This window comes from Acomys russatus, chromosome 30 (assembly GCF_903995435.1).
Source record: "Acomys russatus chromosome 30, mAcoRus1.1, whole genome shotgun sequence".
In the NCBI taxonomy this organism is placed as follows: domain Eukaryota; kingdom Metazoa; phylum Chordata; class Mammalia; order Rodentia; family Muridae; genus Acomys; species Acomys russatus.
In genome coordinates this window covers 17,884,987-17,909,011 of record NC_067166.1, presented here as the reverse complement: position 1 = coordinate 17,909,011, position 24,025 = coordinate 17,884,987, and the positions used below count along the sequence as shown (strand labels likewise).

The 24,025-nt window shown below is 38.6% G+C and overlaps 1 protein-coding gene across 1 annotated transcript in view; it reads right to left on the bottom strand.

Annotated features, from left to right (window-relative positions):
• Positions 1-24,025, bottom strand: part of Ankrd31 (ankyrin repeat domain 31) — a 140,384-nt gene that overhangs the window by 87,586 nt on the left and 28,773 nt on the right. The window contains exons 5-9 of the mRNA XM_051172275.1: positions 22,688-22,764; positions 10,696-10,739; positions 5,975-6,580; positions 3,632-3,912; positions 3,008-3,114 (exon numbers count right to left, since the gene is read on the bottom strand). Of these exons, the coding sequence (XP_051028232.1) occupies positions 3,008-3,114; positions 3,632-3,912; positions 5,975-6,580; positions 10,696-10,739; positions 22,688-22,764 (1,115 nt within the window). The remainder of the gene's footprint in view (positions 1-3,007; positions 3,115-3,631; positions 3,913-5,974; positions 6,581-10,695; positions 10,740-22,687; positions 22,765-24,025) is intronic.

Sequence of the window (24,025 nt, the reverse complement as noted above, 5' to 3'; positions counted from 1 at the left end):
CTGTCTGGTCCTACACCATGACAAGTAACTGATTTATCTGTCTGGTCCTACACCATGACAAGTAACTGATTTATCTGTCTGGTCCTACACCATGACAAGTAACTGATTTATCTGTCTGGTCCTACACCATGACAAGTAACTGATTTATCTGTCTGGTCCTACACCATGACAAATAACTGATTTATCTGTCAGGTCCTACACCATGACAAATAACTGATTTATCTGTCTGGTCCTACACCATGACAAGTAACTGATTTATCTGTCTGGTCCTACACCATGACAAATAACTGATTTATCTGTCAGGTCCTACACCATGACAAATAACTGATTTATCTGTCAGGTCCCACACCATGACAACTTTAACTTCAGTGGTTTTCTAAAATGTTATCATTTACACAGAACACATTCTTGTCACACTATCGCTGATTTAACTTTTCTAAATATTTTTTGCTGGTTTTTTATACTTATTTTTCTTCCTGAAATTTAGTATCATTTTGTAGCATTCTCATAGCTACCCTCAAGCCCTATTAAAATAATAAAACAACAAACAAGCAAAGAAAACTCTATATATATGGAACTAGAGAGATTATTCAATGGGTAAGAGGACTTGCTCTTCAATCATGAAGACCTGAGTTCAAATCCCTACCACCCATGTAAAAAGACAGACATAGCTGCGTATGCCAGAAAACCCACTACTAGGAGGCAAAAGAAAGTTGACCTGCCAGCCATCCAGTCTAGATGAAACAGCGAGCTTCCCAGCCAGTGAGAGATTCTGTCTCAAGGAGAAAATGTGCGGAGCAGTGAAGTAAGACACCTGATGCTTTGGCTTCTGCATGCACATATAGAGGCATGTACACCAACAAACATTCATGCATGTAACACACACACACACACCTATGGTTTCATATGTGTGTGTGTGCATGTTTAGGCAGATATGTGCAAGGGAATGTGGAGGCCAGCCAGAGGCCAATGACAAGGGTCTGTGCACAATCAGTTTTTGAGACGGAGGTTTCTCACTGAACCTAGAGCAAATGGATCTGATCAAACACTTGGCCATCAACGCCCACATATCTCCCTGTCACTGTCTCTCCAAGTGCAGGGATTACAAGAATGTACTTGTCTTAGTCACTGTTCTTTGGCTATGAAGGGGCACTATGACCAAGGCAACACTTACAAAACAAAGCATTTAATTGTGGGCCTAGAACTTCAGAGGTCGTCATCATCATGGTAGGAACACAGCAGCAGACATGTCACTGCAGCAATAGCTAAGAGCTACATCCTGATCCTCAGGCCTGGAAGCAGGGGGGCATTTGACACTTCAAATATATGTTCTTATGACTGAACATTCAAATATATGTGCCTATGAACACCATTCTTATTCAGACCACTGCAGTGCTAGAAATTAAACTCAGGTCCTGTATTGGTTTGGCAAGCGTTTTACTGACTGAGTTACCTTCTCAGCCCCCCAACCCACTTTTGATTGAGACCACATGCACTTGTAAGTAACAGAGAGAACATTCCTTAAGTTCTTGAGAACTAGTTTCTCATTTCCATTTGTTCAAGTCTCCTTTTGGTACCTCAGAAGTAAGTTCAGACCTTCTTCTTACAGGGATGACATAAGTTTTCCTGTCGTAAGTAGTAGTTTCCTTCTTTTTTACAGCACTGTAATTATTATAATTATATATAATTTTCTCTTATATTGCTTATCTAGTTAACATATGAGATATACTATTTTGGAGATTTTTCCAGTTTATTAAATTTGTTTATATTTTGAAATAATTTCAGACTTTCAGAAAAAGTATGTAAAGAGAATAATGTTCTAAGGATATAGCCTCTAAGTTTGATCTGACTAAAAAATATAAGCAAAGGATTCAATGTTACACATTTTACCACAACTTTAAATCATTTTCATCTGTCTGTCTGTCTATCTATGTATCTATCTATGTATCTATGTATCTATCTATCTACCCACCCACCCACCCATCCATCCATCCACCTACCTATCTATAATCAGCTGTACATAGACAGATAGCTGGAATGATAATGAGGGACTTTTTTGTTTGTTTGTTGGCTTGGTTTTTCAAGACAGGGTTTCTCTGTGTAGCCTTGGCTGTCCTGGACCCACTTTGTAGACCAGGCTGGCCTCGAACTCACAGCAATCCACCTGCCTCTGCCTCCCAATGTTTGTGAACCACAATGTGATCGCTGAACTAAAAACCTCTGGAAGAGCAGGCAATGCTCTTAACCACTGAGCCATCTCTCCAGCCGAAGGGACTTTTATATAACAAAAATGTTATCCCTAATACTTGACATGTATTTTCTAAGAATATAAATATTCTCTTATACACTCAAGAGTATTAGTTTCAAATTCAGAAAGCTCAGATGCAATGTATAGTTCATGTTTCAATTTTGTCAAGTCCACTATTACTTGGAACCAATGTTTTTATATTATTTTATTGTAATAGAACTTTTTAGTTTAATTACAGGTTATATAAAACAGAACAAGTTAATAATTAACCTGTTAATAATTTGCCCTCATCTTTTCTCTACTAATATTTTTGGTAGGCACTGGCAGTCTTTTGTATGCTAGCCATACAGCCAACTATGAAAGCACTCTCAGCTGCTCTCTATAGTAAAAACCATATGTACTACCCCAAGGGCCATTCAATCTCAAATCCCACTTATGCTACTAATGAGCTGTGTGTGCTAGTGGGAAAACTCTTACTTACCATCACTGAAACTGTTAGTTAACTCATAAATACAATTGAGGTCATATTATAAATTGTTCTACTTCAGATTTTCTTTTTGTTTGTTTGCTTTGTTTTTGCTTTTTGTTTTTGTTTTTCAAGACAGGGTTTCTTTTGTAGTCCTCCTGGCTGTCCTGGACTCTCTTTGTAGTAGAGATCTGCCTGCCTCTGCTGGCTTTAAAGGTGTGCGCCACCACACCAGGCTCAGTTCTGTTTCTATAAGCTACTTAAAGAAATGAAATATTCAAAACATGTCTCACCATTTTTAATTTTACGATGTTCCTTTTTCCTTCTCTGTTTACTCTTGGATCTAGATGAATGCATATCCTTCCTTTTACTGTCAATCATTAAAGCAGAATCCTGCATTCTTTAAAAAAATGGACTTATTAAATAATTGCAATATTTTCCATAAGCCTTCATGAAAAATTACATTAATTTTTGACAAAAATTGAAAACCCATAGACAATTACTGGTTTATTCTCAATTGACAAAGCAACTTAAACATGGAGATGGGGTCTAAGTAAGCTGTAGCTAACTCTGTGAGAGACAAGCCCATGCCAGTCTTTTAATTCTGTTACTTTAGGTGTAGTTTCCTACAAATAGAAGGATTCTGAGCTTCCTGCCCTTCACTCCCAAGCTGGCATGTCACTATCCACTCTATTCACCTTGTAGGGGAAAGGAGGCAGGCTCTTTGCAGGGGTGTGAGGGGTAAAGAGACTTGTTATGAGGTAGGGCACTGATCTAAACTGTAAAATAAAAAACAGCAACATAAAAATGCTTTTTACTTAGGGGTGAGTTGATACTGCCTCTAACATCCTCCCACACCCAATTACCAATTAAATTTGCAGCACATCTGGTGAGAAAGATATAATTTAAAAGCATACCTGAAATTATCAGTTGAAAAATTGCTATCTATTCGATGCTCGCAGCTAAGTGTTTTTAATAAAATCCTTTCTGGTATCTTCAACACAACATCTGTATGCATCACATCTCTGCTTGCTTTCAGTTTTTCCAGTCTAGATGATTTTCTTAGTGCATACGGTGTTTCCTGGACAGAGGTACTTTTCAGGGGGTCTGAATTTCCCTTATTGTTTAGTTGCTTATAAGAGGTGGCATTTTCATGAGTCAATGTTGGCAAGCTAAATGGTTTTACATCTTCTATTGTCTATAACGATATATAGATATATATCCACAAATAGTTACAACATTAAAACAAAAATAATAAAATTTATCTGCTACTCTGTTAAAACTGAAATGTCTTTAAGATGAAAGCGTAACAATTCACAACCATATATGAACATAATGAGAAAACTTTATAATCATATTTTTAAAGAACAATATAGATTTTAAGCTTATGAAAAACAAACAGCTAGTCTTAGTGACACATGTCTATAATCCCAGCACTTGGAAAACTGGGGCAGGAGAATTGTGAGTTTGAGACCAGCCTGGGCTTCATAAGGAGACCGGGTGGGGGAGAAGGGGGAAAAAAAAGAAAGAACTTATTTCATCAATATTCAATTTAAAATTCAGGAAGTAAGTAGTATAGAATAAGACACACACATAAGAACATGACAAAGACCAGTCAAGAACAGATTAATGGTCTGTGCAAGCCAGTACTCTATGACAGAGGCAATGACATTTAGGGGACAAGGTGATAGATAATTTCCATATTTTCAGAGGTCAAAAGTATGTCATGAATTCTTCCAATTTCTCCTTGATAATCTACTATAGACTAATTTTTACAAGGACATTCACATTTTACATGTATCGCCTAATCCTTCTTGAGGTACTTTACAGATCCAGACGCAAAGCTTCTCAAAATAAAATAGTGAACATTTTCATCACAGCTGAGTATTTAACTTGATTCAGTTCTACAGATTAAAGGGTTTCCCTTCTTAAACTTGAAGATGCACTAAAACTTGTGTTTGCTTTACCAGTATTAATCATATTTTCTATATTTTACTTCTTCTTATACTAGAATTCTAAAATATTTAACAATCTTTATCTCCTTGATTAGTGTGCCTTTTTTCTGTTTTCTTTTCTTAATCTTCTAATGTCTGGAAGAGCTGATGGCCAGACTACACTGGTATTACTCCAGGTTTGTATGCTGCAACATAAACTCATGTTTTCTCTAAATCTTCCTGGGGATGCACATGAAATATTCTGTTAATAGCCAAGAGGAAATAGAAAAGGAATCTAAGTTTCCATTATTATTAATTGATTAAATTATAATATATTTATATATCATTTAGTAATCTAAAAGATTTCATTTAAAAGTGCTAAATTTCCTCACACTAAAAAGATAAGCAGCATATGTTATATTTAAAAATAAGCTGCAATGCATCCTGTATTATACAGTCTCATTTGAAAGAGATAAATGTACATGGAATAGAAGTAACTGAAGATGCACCAAACCGTTAACAGTTTAGAGAGTGGACCTATGGGGGACTTTAATTACCATACTGTTCAATAATCTTATAATCTCTGATATGTTCTTTTGGTTTTGGCTGATCTGTGACAGGTGTTATTGTGTCCCCATGCTGGCCTTGAACTCTTGAACTGCTGCCCCTGCTGCTCCAGTCTCTCCAGTGCTGGTATTACTAGTACACACCACCATACCTGCATTTAACTTTATAATAGTGAGAATACAAACTCTCAACATGAAAAGGGAACTTGGCTCCTGTTCCATATCTACAGGGCCTGCAGGCACAATGCTGTCCAAAGTATAAAACCCCACGTTGTTATAGCACTTCACTCATACACTAAATGCAAACAGAGCTTAAAGAAGGCTTAACTCTTCCTCTGATACCTAATAGCCCAAATCACTGCGCCTAACTATAGGTGGGTCAGTATCTACTCTGTACTCAGGTAAATATAGTAAGTAACATTCTGAACAGGAGAGAAACTTCTAGTAAGAAATTCTTTCCTATATACTAAAAAGCTAATGATATGCTGTAAGTTGGGGAGAAAATAATTTTAGCTTAATTCCTTGTAAACTTTACCCAGGACTTCTAAAAGGAGCAGTCTGTCTATGAAAGTTACATAATACCTTCTAAATGTTGGTAGCTGGTGAGATGATTTGGATTTAACACAATGAAGATTGTTTTAGGTCACTACACAACAGATTCAGATATTCATAGTGTGTGTATACATTTGTCCTACTAACAGATGGTTGTTCCACAACCTAGGTAACCCCAACTGTTTAAATGGTAGGATAGGAAATTCACCTGCTCTATTTGTGTGCAATCTTCATCTATTTGAGACACCATAGGCTGCACTTGTAAACATCCATTTCCACCGCTAACAGCGCTGCTTTTCTCTTGTTCTTGACAGATGGGTCCTACCTCGTCACCCGGTAATGCGTTGATGGTTGCCAGCAATTCAGCTGGCAATGCAGCATCATCCTTCATGTTTTCTAGTACATCTATGTAACATGCTGCAGCATCCTCCTCCATGTTTTCTACCACATCTCTATGGAACGCTGACAAGGCATTCAAAGGGAACGACACAGAACTCAATGGGTTCAACAACTCTTGAGGATTGGAGTCATTCATTATTTCAAGCAGTGTTTCCTCTTGGGTGCCTCCTGGTGATTCTAGTAACCCTTCTAAAACAGACACAAATGTTTCAAGAGAGCTTTCTTCATCTTTGGTTTCTTTAGATGTCATGGTCAGTGTTACTTCCTTTCCAGGCTCAGAAAATGTATCTGGTACTGCTAAGGTCTTCACTGGCTCTGTTAACGATTTCTCCTTTAGTGCAACTGAATCAGACTCCACAAGAGAAGTACCTGAGAGAAGACTAATTTCAGGGGAATCTGTGGTTTCATTTAGTTCCTGTGTATTACATAAAACACAAAGCAACATTTAAAATAAAAAATGAGATTAATAATTCATTTTGTTAGTGATTTATTTTTACCAAGTGTCTATTTCATCCATAAATAAAAATAATATTCCTTACTACTCTCCTATATAAAATTAGTATGCCTGAATGTCATCACAGATGACAAATTATCTCAACTACGTTTTAATTATCTGTTCCAACAAAAGAGACAGATGCTCTGATTAGTTAAATTAACAAATCACCTCAATACTTCATAGTTTAAATAACGATATAAAATTCTTTCTATCAATCATAACTTTCTGAATGAATATGCCAATATGAAATAAGAAAATAAAAAGAACGGAAAATCAGAAGAGAGCTGGAAGATATGTGGGTGCAATTCTATGAAATTCTATGAATCCTGACTCTAAATTAATAACCCTGGGTTTTGTTATTCTAAACAAACCCCAACTTCCCCAGTGAGTTATTTTCAAAGGCAATACCCTAACAGATTGTTCTTGTTCTTACAAAGCTTCCAATGTCCAATATTAGAATCACTCTTAAAGTTGCTATCCCAATTAGCTGTTATGCTACTCAGGAAAATAATATATTTTATGGGTATTGAAATTTATAGTTTTCAATCACTTTGGCTGCTCTCCCTGTAGAGGAATTTTAACCCAGCAACATGGCTGCTCTGGCAAGGGATCACATCTAAAGACCTTCTAGGTCTATGTGATCCGGCTAGAATACAGACACGTTCTTGGTACACATCTTTAATCCCAAACAACAAAAGTAAGATTAGTTTATAGAAGGGAGCAGCGATGTTTGAAAGTAGCACCTAGTTGAGTGCTAGACAACGTGATGAGCTGGAGAATGAGAACAGACTGAGTGAGAGACAGGATGCACCCGGTTCTCCTGGGAGCAGCACAGGGAGAGCAGCGAGGGCAGTAGGAGTAGTAGGCAAGCCAACCGTGTGGCACTTTTACAAGGACAGGGTACAGAGAGAAGAAGCTAAAGGACGAGAAGGAACCAGAAGATTAGAACATATTGCCAGGGTTAGTGTGAGGCCAAGCAGAGCAAGTCAGTCTGAAGCCCAGAGAGAAGCCAAATTGAACCTGTCAGCTTGGAGAGGAATTTGGGCCAGAGCAGCTAAGCTGAACCAGCCAGCAAGAGTTCAGAAAGAGCTAGAAAGGGTGAATTTATTCAGCACTAAGTCTCAGAGGCTGAAAGCATTCTAAGCCAAGGTTAGCAGATGGAGGCCGGAAGCTGAAGCCTTCAAGGCTTGGGTTATAGATTAGATTGCATGGGGGCTAGAAGCTTCCAGGCCTAGAACTAGGGATAGTTAGAACAGAGAAAGAAATGCTCTAGGCTCAGTCCAAGCCCTATTAGTACAGCTTGAGTATGGCTCTCATCTCATCCTCTCATCAGAGGAAACAAAAATAACATTTACATCTGGCCCCCAGCATCTACACCCCCACAACATGTCTACTACCTCTCTGGCAAGATGAGTTATTATCTCCTCAGACTGCTAATAATTTGTTCCAGGTTGGATCAAAGAAGTAAGCGTTAGCATATTCTGCTACCATTCCCCGTGTTTATAGCATATAGAGCCCAAGAAGATATCTTTGCTTATCTATAATGCTAACTATAATTTTCTTACAAGACGAGAAATCTAAGAACTGGATCCTACTCGTTATTTGAGTCATATCTCAAGGGTCCCTACTATTTAAAGGTCTTTTATGTTTATTCAATTCAAGATGCTAAGGTGTACCAAGTAGCAGCCCCACAGAACCTAATGTGTAACAGTAACCACCCTTTAGAGAAGAGGAGGCCATAGAGAGTTTTACTGATTTTTTCTGAAAAATTTTTTGGTAATACAAAATTAATCAAATTGCTTTCCTACAAAGTTTTTCAAAATATATAAAGATCTAAGACACAATGGTTTATTTAAGTATTTTATTTAAATTTTTAAATTTTTTTATTTAAAAATTAAATGTTTTGTTTACATTTTTTCAGATAATCTATTGGGAACTATTGCTATAGGCAGTGAAAAATAGATATCAGAGAAGAGGCAATAGCTTTGATCAATACTACCAGTCACCTGACACAGATCCAAAGACAAGGAAGGATTTGAGGCATGAATGAATGACTTATGGAGAAGAGAAGCAATAACATATAGTTATTCAGATACAACTAGGTGCCAGGCCAGAAGTCATCACTGCTCACTCATGGCCCTCACAATAGCTCTTTGAAACATCTCTCTGTCAGTACTTTACAGATATAACCAAGAGTTACCCTTGAAGCCACTCCAAATCGTATACCTATTTCCCTACTTTCTGGCTTGTAATTTCAGCAAAAAAACGTGGTAAGTGGATTTATAGAAGGCACAGCTAAGACGATATAGCCATGTAAGATAGGGTGGGCCTGGGAAGGTCCATCACTTGATAGATATCCTGAAGGAGGATGTGAGTCCACTGTGGGCAGAGCCAGTTCCCAGCACCAAGTGAAAAGCAAAGACAAAGTAGACCCTTGTTACACATTATCAATAGGACAACAAGAAAGCAAGCTTGAAATATTAAAGAAATGGGGTTAGCATTAAAAGCAACAAAAGGTTACACTCCATCAGCTGGGCATATGTAGCACCAAGTTGTATATTTCTCTAAACAAAGAATAAGAGACTTTAAATAGTGGGTAAAGAACATAGATCAGAAAATTACTAAAACTATCAACAATACTGAAGAATAACTACATGAACCGAGTTTTAGACACTGTTTCTCCTCCCCAAGGACTATCTTCATGGAAACGGAAAGCACCATGCAAGCCTACAAGGAAGGGGGGAACCAACAATCCTACGCAGATGTAACACCTATGAACATAGCAATAACCAGCATGGCTCAACAGTGTTAAGGGTGCAATAGTGGCAGTAATCCACTGTTGGGAAGCAGCAGCTCCTCTAGTTGACATAGACCTGCCAGGATGAGTTCCCTGGTACTGGAAACCTACACAACTAGCCAGGGCTGGTGAGGCTATGGGTCTTACAAGAGAACCTACAGTTGTCACTTTACTAACCCAGTGTAACTCCTAAATACACTCTAAATATTTATATTTACAAGTGTAATTCTCACCCCTCATAAAAAATTTCTTTGCAACACAAGGAGAAAATTACAGGAAAACCCAAATGTGGAGAAAAAAAGAGATTGTGTTTACCCAGTCCCAACCAACAGATCTACAAGACAACCCCTGCACTTAAGACTCAGGGATTATTGCAGAGAAGGAAGAGAGACTGAAAAAGCCCGAGGAACAGAAAAGTTGCTGTGAGACTGTATCTCCTAGAAATGCCAGCGAAGCCACACCCATAAAGTTTCATCAGCAAGACCTGAACAACGGTGACATCACTGAACATGTTAACATGGAAGGGGTATAGTTTATGGGGGGCTCAACCCTACACAAGGAACTACAGAGAGCTGGGGAATGCTGAGAGTGGAAGGAATGGTCTTCCCCAGGGCGATCAGCTCTGAGGTCAAATACATACAGGTAACATTATACGACGAACTAGGCAAGCTGTAGTACATTTAGGAATATACACAGGAATAACACACACACACACACACACACACACACACACACACACACACACACACTGAACTTCTGACCATTCTGAGTGTTGAGATAACAGGCCTACATATATGCAGTATAAAAACAAATTTTTAAAAGAGGTCACGAATCTGAGAGAGAGCTGGTGGAGTACATGGGAGAGGTTGGGGGGGGCAAAGAAATGTTGTAATTATATTATAATTTCAAAAAATATTATAGCTGGGTAGTGGTGGTACATGCCTTTAATCCTAGCACTTGGGAGGCAGAGGCAAGTAGATCTTTGTGAGTTCAAGGCCAGCCTGGTGTACAGAGAGAGTTCCAGTGTTACAAAGAGAGACCCTGTCTCAGCTCCACCCTCCCCCCACTCCCCACTACCAAAATTATAAAAAATAATAAGTTTCTAGCTATTGATGCGATTTACTCAGATTACTGCCTAGAGCAGAGTCTAAAAGAGCTTGAAACTTTAATCAACATGATTTTTTAAAAAATATAAACCCACAATCTACAGAACCAATTTTGGTTACATAACACCAACCTTTTCTGGATGTGGCAAATTTTCACAATTTTCAGCGTCAGGTCCTAGGAGAGAACAGTATGTATTTATTCTAGCTTTATTGAACCACAAAATACACCCTTCTCAATCAGCATTTTATAACAACAACACTTGAGCTTTCTTAAACAATTCAACAGACATAGCAAACATTTTATTAATATACCAATTTGTTGATGTAAACATTATTATTTAGAAAATAATAAACTTCTTCCTTTCTTGGCCTGGGGCTATAGTTCAACTGGTAGACTGCTTTCCCTGGGTTCTATGCCTAGTAGGCCTTACACCCTTAAACTAGGAGAGGCTGTGCAGGCCTGAAATCCAGCACTCAGGGAGGGGTCAGAAGTTCAAAGTCATCCTAGACTACATACACATTAAGATCAAGACTAAGCAGGGTTAAGTCAGACACTATGGTTCTTCATTTTTAAGAAGAGAGAGAAAGAAGAAGATTATGTGGTGTTGGAACATTATTGATGAGTGAATGAATTGGAGCTGTGCAAGGAGAATTCTGGGTGCTTTCAAGAAAACTAAAAACAAAACCAAGACAAGGGTCTTGTGACCTCAGTTTCTTCAAAAATAAGAATATGGAATTGTTCCTGTAATGTGCTTTCTTGTTCCTCCCAGGTATAACAGACAGCAGTGAGTTTATTTTAGTTTATTAATCACACCTGGCTATTGTTATTTGTTTATGTGCCTCTACGGAGAAACATGTTTCGCTGCATGCAGCTTGTCCTTGTGATTGTACACAGCTTGAACTCATGAGAACTTTACTCATATGGCCTTTCCTAGCCCTCCGGGTATGAACTATCTGATGCTCTAAATAAAGTTGGCTATTGTATGAGAGGTTAGTCGGCCTCGTTTTTAGGCTCTACTATCCCAGGTCTAACTGCCAATTAGAGTGGTAAACAATATGAATCCAAACAGAACTGTAACTATTTAAGCCTAGTTTAGCTTAAAAACAAACCTCTGTTTTTGTTGCATTATTCTAAGGATTTATAATAGCACAAGAATAATTATAACTACTTCCTAAGAGTTACCATCTCCTCTGTGGTAGGTAATAGAGCTTACATGATTCAAGCTATTTGGAGTTAGATGTGAGTGCCTCATGTGGGGCCAAGAAGAATCAGGGATCATCTAGACTCTGAGATTTCAACTCTATTATCTGTTCTTAGCCTATTGCCTCTGAGTGGAACTGGATCAGAGCAATTCACACCAAATTAGATTGAAGAATGATCAAGAAAAGATTTTTTTCTCCTATTCTAGAACCCTTCTGCCTTCCACCTTCATTTTACCACCAAGCCACAAGAAATCTGATATATAGTTGGGTAGAATCCACAATTCACTGATGCTTCAAGTCGTGTCTGAGAACATTAGACAAAACCTAAATAGCTAACAAAAAATAAGAAGTGGTTGTCTGCTGAATCTCCAAATACATCCTTACAGATAACACTGATTTACAGGGAAGAAACTAAGCATTAATATACCTGCTAAACACCATCTGAAAATCTCAGGGTTTTTTTTGCACGGGCGGGCGTGGGGGAAGGGGGGGAGAACAGAGGATGCAGGGGTGGGGACAACGTAAGAAGTGGTTACTTCAGTTGTTTTGGTCTTTGGTGTTTTGCTTCACCTTGCCATTTGATAATAAAAATACACAAATCAAGAAGGTTAATTAAAATCTGGCTGCTAAGGCTGGGCATGACAGCTCATGCCTTTAATCCCAGCACTTGGGAGGCAGAAACAGGTGGATCTTGTAAATTGCAGGCCAGCCTGGTCTACAAAGAGAGTTCCAAGACACTCATGGCCACCACAGAGAAACCCTATCTTGAAAAAACAAAAACAAAACAAAACAAAAATCTGGCTGCTGTTCTAAAAGATGTACATTCAATTCCCAGCACCCAGCATCTACACGGCAACTCACATCTGTCTGTAACTCCAGTCCTAATGTATCTGACACCCTCTTCTGGCTTTCACAGGCACCAAGCACACAAGCGGTACAGATATACATGTAACCAAAGACCATGTGCATAAAAATAAATAAAAATTTTAAGAAAAGATTAAAATCATGACATTCTATTCCTTTACAAGATGATCAGTAAAAATAAGCCATATTTAATTTTATACTCTTTTAGAACCAATATTTAATAACATTATTCCTTTAGAACCTTTTATTTCAAGCATTCTACAACCCATATCTGAAGTCATTAAAATATTAATAGTGGGGGCTAGAAAAATGGCTTAGTGATCAAAAGCACTGCTAATCTTTAAGAGAATCCAAGTTTGAGTCTCAGTTCCCACATGTTGGCTCACAACCATCTGTAACTTCAGTCCCTGGGCATCTGTCGCCCTCTCCTGGCTTCCACAGGCACTGCACACATGTGATGAACATGAAGACAAACATCCAGGTAAAACAGCCATATACATAAATAAAAATTTTAATGTTAATACTAATGAATGAAATATTGCTTTAATTATCTTTGAAGAAAGGGTACATTTTTTATTTAAACAGTCAGATTCTTGAGAGAATTTTAAAAACTTTATAATTCCTTTAAATAATAAAGAAAACTTTATAAACAATAAGACATCCTTCTCCATTGTCTCTAACAATCTCATCAGAAGGATAATTAGCATTTTATGACACCAGTTGACATTTCAAAAGCTTGATAATTAATCAAGTGTCTTATATTGATTTTATTTCACAGAAAAATAAATATTTGAAAGAAATAATATGGTTAGAGGGGCTGGGGTGACGGCTTGCTCAGTGAAGTACTTGTGACACAAACATGAGGACCTGAGTTCAATCCCCATCATCCACATACCAGCTGGTTACAGACAAGAGGATTTCTGCGCTTGCTTGCTAGCCAATCACAAGCTCTACATTCAGTGAATGACCCAATCTCAAATCTTAAGGTGAACTGGAAGAGATATCTGATCTCAACCTCCAACCTTCAACATGCACATGTGAACATGTGTGTGCACACATACACAAGCACCTAATACACAAAAACGTGAAAGTTACTGTTTCCTTAACATTTAAACACTAATTACAAACTGAAATTTCTTTCTTTCTTTTTGTTTTTATTTTGTTTTGTTTGAGACAGGGTTTCTCTGTGTTAGTCTTGGCTGTCCTGGACTCGCTTTGTAGACCAGGCTGGCCTCGAACTCATATCGATCCGCCTGCCTCTGCCTCCCGAGTGCTAGGATTAAAGGCGTGCTCTTTCTTTTTATATTAATTAATTGTTTTGTTTACATCCTGGTCATAGCCCCTTCCCTGCTCTCTTCCCAGTCCCAACCTCCCTCCCTGTTCTTCCCTTCCCTCTCCTCTATTCCTCAGAAAAGAAGATCCCCTCCCGACTCACCCACTCCATCTCATCAGGTCTCATTAGGACTGAATGTGTCCTTTTCCTCTGTAGCCTGGGAAGGTAGTCCCATCAGGAGAAAGTGATTAAAAAGCAAGCAACAGAGTCCATGTCAGGGACATCCCCCATTTCCCTTACTAGAGGGCCCACATGAAGCCTGAGCAGCCCATCTGCTACATCTGTGTAGGGGGCCTGGGTCCAGTCCATGAATGGTCGGTCCTTGGTTGCTGCTTCAGCTGCCACAGCCCCTCTGGGCCCAGGTTAGTTGGCTCTGTTGCTCTTTTTGTGGAGCTCCTGTCACCTCCAGGTGCTTTTCTCCTTCCCCCCACTTTTCCACAAGGCTCCCTACTCTTCACACAATGTTTGGCTGTGAGTCTCAGCATTTGTTTGGAACTGTTACTAGGTGGAGCCTCTCAGAGAACTCTGCTAGGTTCCTGTCTGCAAACATAGCAGAGTATCATTAATAGTGTCAGGGGTTGGCTCTCTTCCATGGGGTGGGTCTTGGGTTGGGCCAGGGATTGGTTGGACATTCCCTCAATCTCTGCTCTATCTTTATCCCTGCACATCCTGTAGGCTGGGTAATTTTTGGGTGAAAGTTTTTGTGGGTAGGTTGTGTTCCCCTCCCTCTACTAGGAATCTTATCTAGCTAGAGAGTGTCCTCTTCAGTCTCCATGGCTCCTGCTACTAGAAGTCTCAGCTAGAGTCCCCCTCATATCCTCCCAGAAGCCTACTCTGACTTAGGTCTCCAGCTTGTCAGAGATGCCCCGCTCAATTTCTCTTTTCTCTATAGGCCTTCTATCCTCCCACTCTTGCTCTCCCAAGTCTGATCTCCACCCTCATTTCTCTTTACAATCCCTCTCCTACCTTGTTCCGTCTCTTCATCCACTACCACTGTCTATTCTGTTTCCCCTTCTCAGTGAAATTTAAGCATCCTCCCTTGGATTCTCTTTGTTACTTATCTTCTTTGGGTCTGTACATTGTAGTATGTTTGTCCTGTACTATATGGCTGAAATCCGATTTTAAGTGAGTATACACCATGTTTGTCTTTCTGGGTCTGGGTTACCTCACTCAGGATGATCTTTCTATTTCCATCCACATGCCTGAAAATTTCACGACTTCCCTGCTTTTACTAGCTGAGTGATATTCCATTGTATCAATGTACCACAATTTCTTTATCCATTATTTGGTTAAGGGACATCTAGGTTGTTTCCAGATTCTGACTATTACAAATAAATCTGCTATGAACATAGTTGAGCAAATGTCTTTGTTGTATGGTAGAGTATCTTTTGGGTATATGCCCAGGAGTTGTATAGCTGGGCCTTGAGGTAGAGCTATTCCACTTTTTCTGAGAAATCTCCAGAATGATTTCCAAAGTGTCTGTACAAGTTTGCTCTTCTACCAGCAATGAAGGAGTATTCCCCTTGCTCCACATCCTTGCCAGCATGTACTGTCACTTGAGTTTTTTATCTTAGCCATTCTGACAGGTATTAAGATGGAATCGTAGGACTGTTTTGATTTGCAATTCCCTGATGGCTAGAGATGTTGAGCATTTCTTTAAATGCTTCTTGGCCATTCAAGATTCCTCTGTTGAGAATTCTGTTTAGCTCTGAACCCCATTTTTATTGGATTATTTTATTTGTTACTGTTTACTTTTTTAGTTCTTTTTTTTTCTTATTTACTTTGTATTCATAATCATAAATTTAACTCTGCAATCCAGTGAGACTTGGAAGGGAATGAGGAAAATATGGAATCCAAAGAACTTCAGGAAAAGCAGAGATTACAGGGTACTGCAAGCTGATGGGGTGGGGGTACTCTCCTGAGCTACAGAAGAAATGATCTGGTGGGTAAGATGCCCAAAAGTGAAAAGAATTAGAGTTGTCCATGGTCAGAAATGGTGATGTTCTTGCTGGTCTTGCCATTCCAGGACCCAAAGCACTCCATGGCTTCCACGATGCTCATGGCTTCTTCCACCTTCCCAAAGACCACGTGCTTGCCATCCAGCCACAAGCATCACCTCTGCTCCCTGGCATGAGGAAAGTTCTAATTAAGGGCACCCCTCCACATTTGAGAATGACATTGACATCAACTCTGGCCAATTGTCAAACTGTTGGAGAAACTCTTAACTTCTTCAAGCAGACTAGAGAACTAGAGGCAGATAAGATAGTATCCCTCCAGTCTAATGTACAGAATCGAACCAAACCAGTGCCATGGAAAACCCCATCAAAGGTGGCCATTTTTAGGCAAAAGCAGGGCAAAACTACCACCCCAACCCAACCCTCCATTCTTTAAGAAAATTGGGGATATAAGATAATTTGGAAGACAAGATCAGATACCAATAAGACAAGCCCCAGGAGGAAAGTTTAGAAACAGAATCCTAGGCAGGCCAAACAATGTATGAACTCAACCACTCCAGAATCAAGAAAGAACTCTAGATGCTTCTTACAGGTGTCAGAAAGATCAGAGGAAATGGTCCAAGTGATAAACTGGATGATGGATACAGGGAGTGGGGTGACAATTTGCAACCTCTACCTACCCCTGCCAAACCTCCAAAAATTATGTAATTATTGGAAGAGTAGCAGGAAGACCATTTAAAACAGAATAGAAAATATAGAATTATTAGCCTATAATCTATCTCTAAATATTCTCACAATATTTACCAACACCAAATGGCATTACATTAAAAACTTAAACCCCTGGGCTCTAACATCACCCAAGTACAAATTCTTATAGAACTCCCTAAAATTAAGGGATTATTTATCAAGCAATACCCTGTCAAGTAAAGTGATAAAACAAACCATCAATGACACTTTAAATAAACTATTAAAGGAAAATAATATTGAACCTACACAATCCTTTAACTTCAATAGTCCTGTTTGGCCAATAAAGAAGCCAAATGATCAGTGGACATTCACAATAGAATATATAAACAGTAGTCAGCTTTCTCCACAATCACCAGGAAATTTACCTGATGTAGCAGACTATTCTTAAAGATTGGAAATTACAACCCAAAATTCTTTGGCACCACAGACTTATCAGGTATGTTCTTTAGCATACCACTCCATATGGGCTCTGGGGAGATTACTACTTTACCTGGAATAATAAACAATATAGATCTTAAAAAGTGTCTAAAAGTTGCAAGAATAGCCCAATCACTGCCCATGTGACACTAAGATAGTCACTGGAAAAGCTACCCAAATCAGACTGCCTACTTTTAAGCTATGTATATGATATTTTGATTGAAGGATACAATAAGGACACTGTTCAAAACTATATGAAGTCAGTAATTGATATCCTGGTACACAATGGCTGGACCATTATTAAAGACAAGGCGAAAGGGCCAGATACCTCACCAAAATGTCTAGGTGTGTTATGAACATCTAAAGAACACAAGGTCCCAGATAGTGTATTGCACAAGAGTTTAAATATCCCCCCACCCAGGGACAATACTCAAATGCAATACCTAATTTGTATGTTTCCATACTGGAGAAACCACATACCATATTTACAGATTATTAGAAAACCCCTTTACAGGGTGACTAGAAAGACGCCTGATTTCCAATGGGGACAGGAACAAAGAGAAGCTATTGAGACAGTCTATAAGCTCATCTCTGAGCATGCAACCCTCACCAATATTGAACCAAATGACACCCTAATTATGGATATCATATTTCTTGGTGAATATGGCAACTAGGGACTCTTCATAAAGTGAAAGGCAGTCCAGCAACATTTGCCTGTTTGTTTCTAGTGCAAGTGTTTCCCATACATGAAGACTACATACTCTCTGAGAAACAAATCTGGATATTTTATGAAGCACGAAGAACCCTACACTAAGTCATTGCCAACCACCCTATGGCCATACGGGTGCCCATTCCAATGATGGACTGGACTTGCTTGAAGACAGAGTCCTTCATAGGCTTGACCATGGATGAAAAGGTGGAAATGGTACCTATATGAATTCCTTCACGCCCAGGATATGGTAGCAAAGGAGTCTGTACATTCCAGGACTCAGAAAATAGCTCAGTTGCCTAAAATCCCCATCCCTAAACTGTTCAACCCTCCCTCAAAAGAGGCACCTATTGGACTGTGGGGAACAACAGAAACAGTCACAGCATTGGGTTGCCATACGGTTTACTGATGGAATCAAAACTAAATGGAGAATGGCAGCCTATAGACTAAGAGGTGGAATGGCTATCACTGAGGAAGAAACCACCAAATCAGCACAATACACTGAAATAGTAGCAATATTGGCTATAAGACAAACAGTTAAGGCAAAAAGGAAGTCTCTATCTTCTCTGATCTATGGTGTGTATGTAATGGTATAACTAGCTTATGGTCATCAAAAGGAAAAACCACTAACTGGCAGATAAATGAAAAAAGATATTTGGTTAAAGGAGGCATGGATGGAAGTGGAAAAACTTAGCCTGATATCAAAATTTATGCAGCCCATGTAGACACCCACAGGCAAGACAGACAAGACATCTAAAAATAATAAAATAGTGGATAAATTGGCATCACGTTCAATTAAGACTAGGATACTAAAACTTGCTAGGGAACAAATTCAGAGTAATTCAGCAAGGATCACATATCACACAGATGATAAACTTAAAAGTTTAACCCTAATACTAAAAATGAGGGGAAATGAAAAGCCAAATTAAATCAGGACAATGCTATGAAAATAACTATTAAAAGAAAGCCAGATTCAAAAATTAAGAAATCTGAGAATGTTATCATAATTAGTAAGGACGAAATCCTAGGATTACATAAAACATTGGGATTTACAGGCACACGGGCTTTGTTCCAATGGTTTGATAAAAGGAACCTTAAGGTATACTGGCAGGCCTGTAAGTAGGCCATTAGAGACTGCCAGAGGTGGTCCTAGATTATGGACATACAATGGGACTTTCCTCTGGCACATAACCAAACTTCAGCTGGCAATATAGAAAGATGGAATGGACTGCTTAAAATCAAGTTACTACAACTCAAAGATACCCCCTTGAAAAGGGCTAATGAAATTGCCTGCTATGAGTTAACTACTGGACCAAGATTGAATAGAGCGTCTCCCTTAGAAGAAGCTATTAAATTAGACTTAGAGCTTGAACAACTACTAGATATTTCCAGACCACACAGAATAGTTTGCCACAACCTGTTTATAGGGACAGAAATACTTGAGACTTAAAAGACACAGTAGTCATAGCACCCAGAACAGGCAATACAATCTAGACCACAGATGAGAAAGGAAATCTGAACCTTAGAAAATTAGATGACTTACAAGCATAATATGTCTAGAACCTAGCCCAATTATATTGGAGTTACACTTTCATAAGGTTAGCAATCGTCTCAGGATTAATTTACTCAGTACTGGTGATAACTGGGCATCATACCTTCTGCCCAGACAGAGGAGAAAATAGCAGATGGTAAGGCAAGGACATAATAAATTACATACATTCTATGCCTCATTGAAACTTTCACAAGAAAATAAAAGAGAACACACGATGTAACAACACCATGGTATCCATCTGCTAGGCCAAGGCAACCAGGCCATTGTTCCTGGAACTCCTGTTGAATCCTTTTTTTTTTTAGTGTATTTTTTATTAAACATTTTTTATTTTTTACATATACATTTATATTATTCCAGATATGTACAATAAACTACTTACAGCAAGAAGAACCATAAAACAAGCAGGAATTCTCCTACTGAATTCTGCACGTCTAACATCACAGCGCATCAAGCTCAGGCTCTTTTCGCCAACGCCATCAGAGGTGAAGGAACTGTCACCTTCATCAACAAGCGTAGCTCCAGAACAGTGAATGAAGCAGCCACCGTCGTAGCAGCTTCAATGACAAGTTAACCAAGAGTAAAGTATGACATTTGTGACTTCTCCTACTACATCTTGGATGGATTTCTACCAGAATTCTGGGACCATGAACACTTTATCCTAAACCTCACACATGCCAGAAATCCATTCTACGCTTAATATGCTCATTTTGAAGCTATTGGGAAAACAGTTTATTATAGCTATTGTGATGAACGGAGAAAGACAAGTCTACTTTACATCAATTTTGAGAGCCATAGTAACCGATGACCAAGACGGAAGCTGAAAACACCAATTTTAAGGGAATAAATGTCATTTAACACAAAATATCACAGCAGCATCAGCCTACAAGGTCCGCTGAAGAGAAATATCTCTTAAACCATCCTTCCACCTTACAATGAAGAACAATGAAGGGGCGACTAATATTTGAGATGACAGGCATAGAAAACTCCATATCTGACTGTGAAATAGAAGCAAACCCAAAATTCTTCTCAGTATTCTTCGCCCCATACATATGGCAGATGAACCCTGTCCAGTAAAACTTCCAGGATTGCAAACGAAAGTATATACAATTATCCAGATTGAAAGCAGAAAAAGGAGCCAGGTTATTTGATTGATGAGACATCAACATCAACCACAACAAACCCACGTGAACTATGATTTGGCACAACTCTACCTTTGACCCAGAAACTGACAGGAGAACACTATGAAAGCATTTTCTCTCATGGAATGTAATGTCACCACCATATGAATGTCCATATTCACTTTTGGACAATACCCACAAATGAATAAGCCAAATATAACTGTATTGTGTTTGGCCAAATTTCCCAACCCACACTACGATGGTAAGATGCACAGATGGAATAGGCACCTGATATGGGAGGCAGAAATTTATTCATTTCAACCTACTAGTGACTGGACGGAAATTGCAGCATTGGGATATGACATTACAGGTTTCCACTGATCTTGACTATCCCACTGCCACAACCCTTCACATCTTATGATAGTGAGAACCCATGCAGACAGCCAGATATTCTGTGCCTGTATGGTATTCTACAGTACTCAGATTATAATGTAGCATAGCCAGCTATATTTTGTACAGACACCGTCTATATACCACCACAATTTTTGATGCAAAAGGCCTCAACCCTCATAAAAGAATCTCTGTGATAGGTACCAACCCATGCAAATTGGATTAATATACCAATGTCACCTCTTACATATGGTATGACTTTTCAATGAAATCACCCAACTCACACTGAACTTGGGAGGGCAAGTCTGTTCAAATTGCCTCACAGCCCATCAATGACTCCAACTTCAACTGGACCACCACTATTCAAGGTTTAATACACCACCAACAAAACAAGTCTAAGTGATGGAAAAGATAACGGAGTACCCTCCTACCAGTCTTTTTTATGCACTACTCTCAGAAGATTTATAAATTGTCAACTATATTTACTGACACATTTTAAAGGAGAACTATAACCCAAAAGAACAACAGGCCCACTAATTATCAATTATACAGAACCCATCTTTAAAACCCAAAAATATGCTTGCCAAATGAGGAAGAGTTTTGGAGTTGTGATACCATGCATACACTCACACCAATAAAATGATAGTCTTCCCAATTCCTCTGGATCTACACAACAGAAACACCACATACTTGCTTCCTCCCAGTCTGTTAAAATTTCAGCCTGGACTACCATACTAATTACATCATCTCAAGAGTAGACACGATACAATTTGCAAGCAGAGGATACCCTAGGTCCTGTGACTCCTTTGCGTCAAGGTACCACACAAAAAAGGCAGACCGCAGACACTTCCATTGGTGGAAACTGCAAGCATGAGTATTCCCAAACTAAACCATTGCAAACATATGCGCACAAGACTTCCCTGTTATTACATGATTCTTCCACTACCACAGCTCAAGGAATGGGTCACTGGAGATTTTGTGGCCCATAAGCCCATACTCAATATAATCACATGCAGGAAATCTGCACAAAGGACCCCAATTTAATGGGGTGCATGCCTCCCCTACAATGTGGAATCAAAGAAGGCAAGATAACGCCATGCATCAAGAGACGAAGATGGGATGAAAACAACAAATTCTTCAGGGCAGCATTTTTCAACAACTCCCCTACTTCTACACAATGGTTAATAAAGCATCCATGATCATGCCTGGCCTTACTCTACCCGCATGATTTACAATTACAGCTAAGACGCAGGCAATCTCACTTACCTTCAGCCTCAAATCATGGCTCCCACCTGAAGAACTCTGCTCTGAGCCTCAACTTAGGAGAATACCAGTCTTATCTTACTCCTGAGGGAATGGGTTTGCTGCAGGAAAACCTTTACAATTTACGGTTGCTGGAGATATGCTGGTTGGCTCCTGACTTGGAGCTGACATAGCATCTTTTGTTTTTTCAGACATCAATGCAGATAGAGCAGACATCCAAAATCTACCTAAATAATGAGTGTTGGCTGGCCTTGTCTGATAATCTGGTTACTACTCACAAACTGCTTACAGGCCTTCATCTGGAATCAAATTTATTAAAGCAATCACTGGCAGATAGTAACAAATATACAGCTGAAAATATAAACAGACTAGATACAGACAACCAGATCTCTCAAAATTATCTGCTACCACTTATTCAGAGGAACAGACGGAGAGAAGAATGTATCCAAGAAAGACTCACTATTCTGAGAGTAGGGACAGACCTGTCCAGCCTCATTTCTACTGGATTTGGAACAGAAACAGCAGTCTACAAGACTCTACTGGACCCAGTATGGCTGCTCATGAAAGCATACCTTCAGTGTTTTGGTGGCTCCATGAAACTTCAGGGTGAGGAAATGACACAGTGAATGCTGGGAACTGTTTTCTAGTTCTAAAAAGTAAATTAATTAATTAATAAAAACAGACTTGTAAATGGAAAGAAAAATATTTTTGGTTACACGATTCTATTATCTTTGCAATTATTAGCAACTTGTTAAAATGAATCAAAAATGGAGAGTGCTAAAAAGGCTAATGGATAAACTCAGGAATATAAACAATCTTAACTGCATTTAGGTTTAAAAGTGAGTGTCTACGAAATAAGGTGGCACAGTTAGAGAACATGTTTCTAAACTATGTAACGGCTATCTTCAAATATACTGATGGTATGGCATTAGAGTTTAGATATAGGTGGGAGTCACATGAGGAATTTCTCAGATATTATTTGTTACTTTTATACTCCATAGGAATATAAAGAGGGAGTAGAAAATTCTGGACAAAAGGGGATTATAACAGAATAAAGGCTATGTCTAATGCAAGTTTGATTCTCTATTTTTGCATAATTAAACGCTAACTGAAAAGAGCAATCAGCCAGCTATATTTTTTTTTTGGAGTAACTTATTACATAAATGCAAAAGGGCATTTTCCTGTTTAAAATAAGAAATCCTCTTGCTTCCATGTCTTATAATAGTTTTTAATGTATTAGGCATAGCTATTTAAATTCTCAGCAAGAATAACAAGCATTCTCTCCGGTCCAAAACCAAAAGTGGTCAGTGGAAGTTAGGTTGAAAATGTTGATTAAACTCCTCAAACAGAATGATAATGTCTGTGAGGCCAATAGGAAACAACGCCAAATAAAACCACAGTTTAAATCAAGAGAAGAACTTCCTTTTTTTTTTTTTTTTTTAAGAACTTCCTTCTTGGGGCTGGAGAAACAGCTCAGCAGTTAAGAGCACTGTCTGCTCTTCTAGAGGTCCTGAGTTCAATTCTCAGCAATCATACAGTGGCTCCCAACCATCTATACTGGAATCTGATGCCCTCTTCTGGCATGCAGGCATATGTGCGGATAGAGCACTCATATAAATAAATAAATAAACAAATCTCTTAAAAAAAGAACTTCCTTCTTTAATTTCAAGAATAATATTGAAAGTATTAGGACACAGTTTAAATACACAAAGGCCTCTTCTAAATATTAAAAATAGTTATGTTAAGCAGGACCACAAACAAGATCTAAATGAATAATTCAACAAATTATAAGTTACACAATAAACTATTATATGCTTCAAAGCATTTTAGTTATATAACATGGCAAATAATTTTGTGTATATTGTTTTAAACAAAGCAAATTAACAGAAACCATCTTATTTGTGAAATTA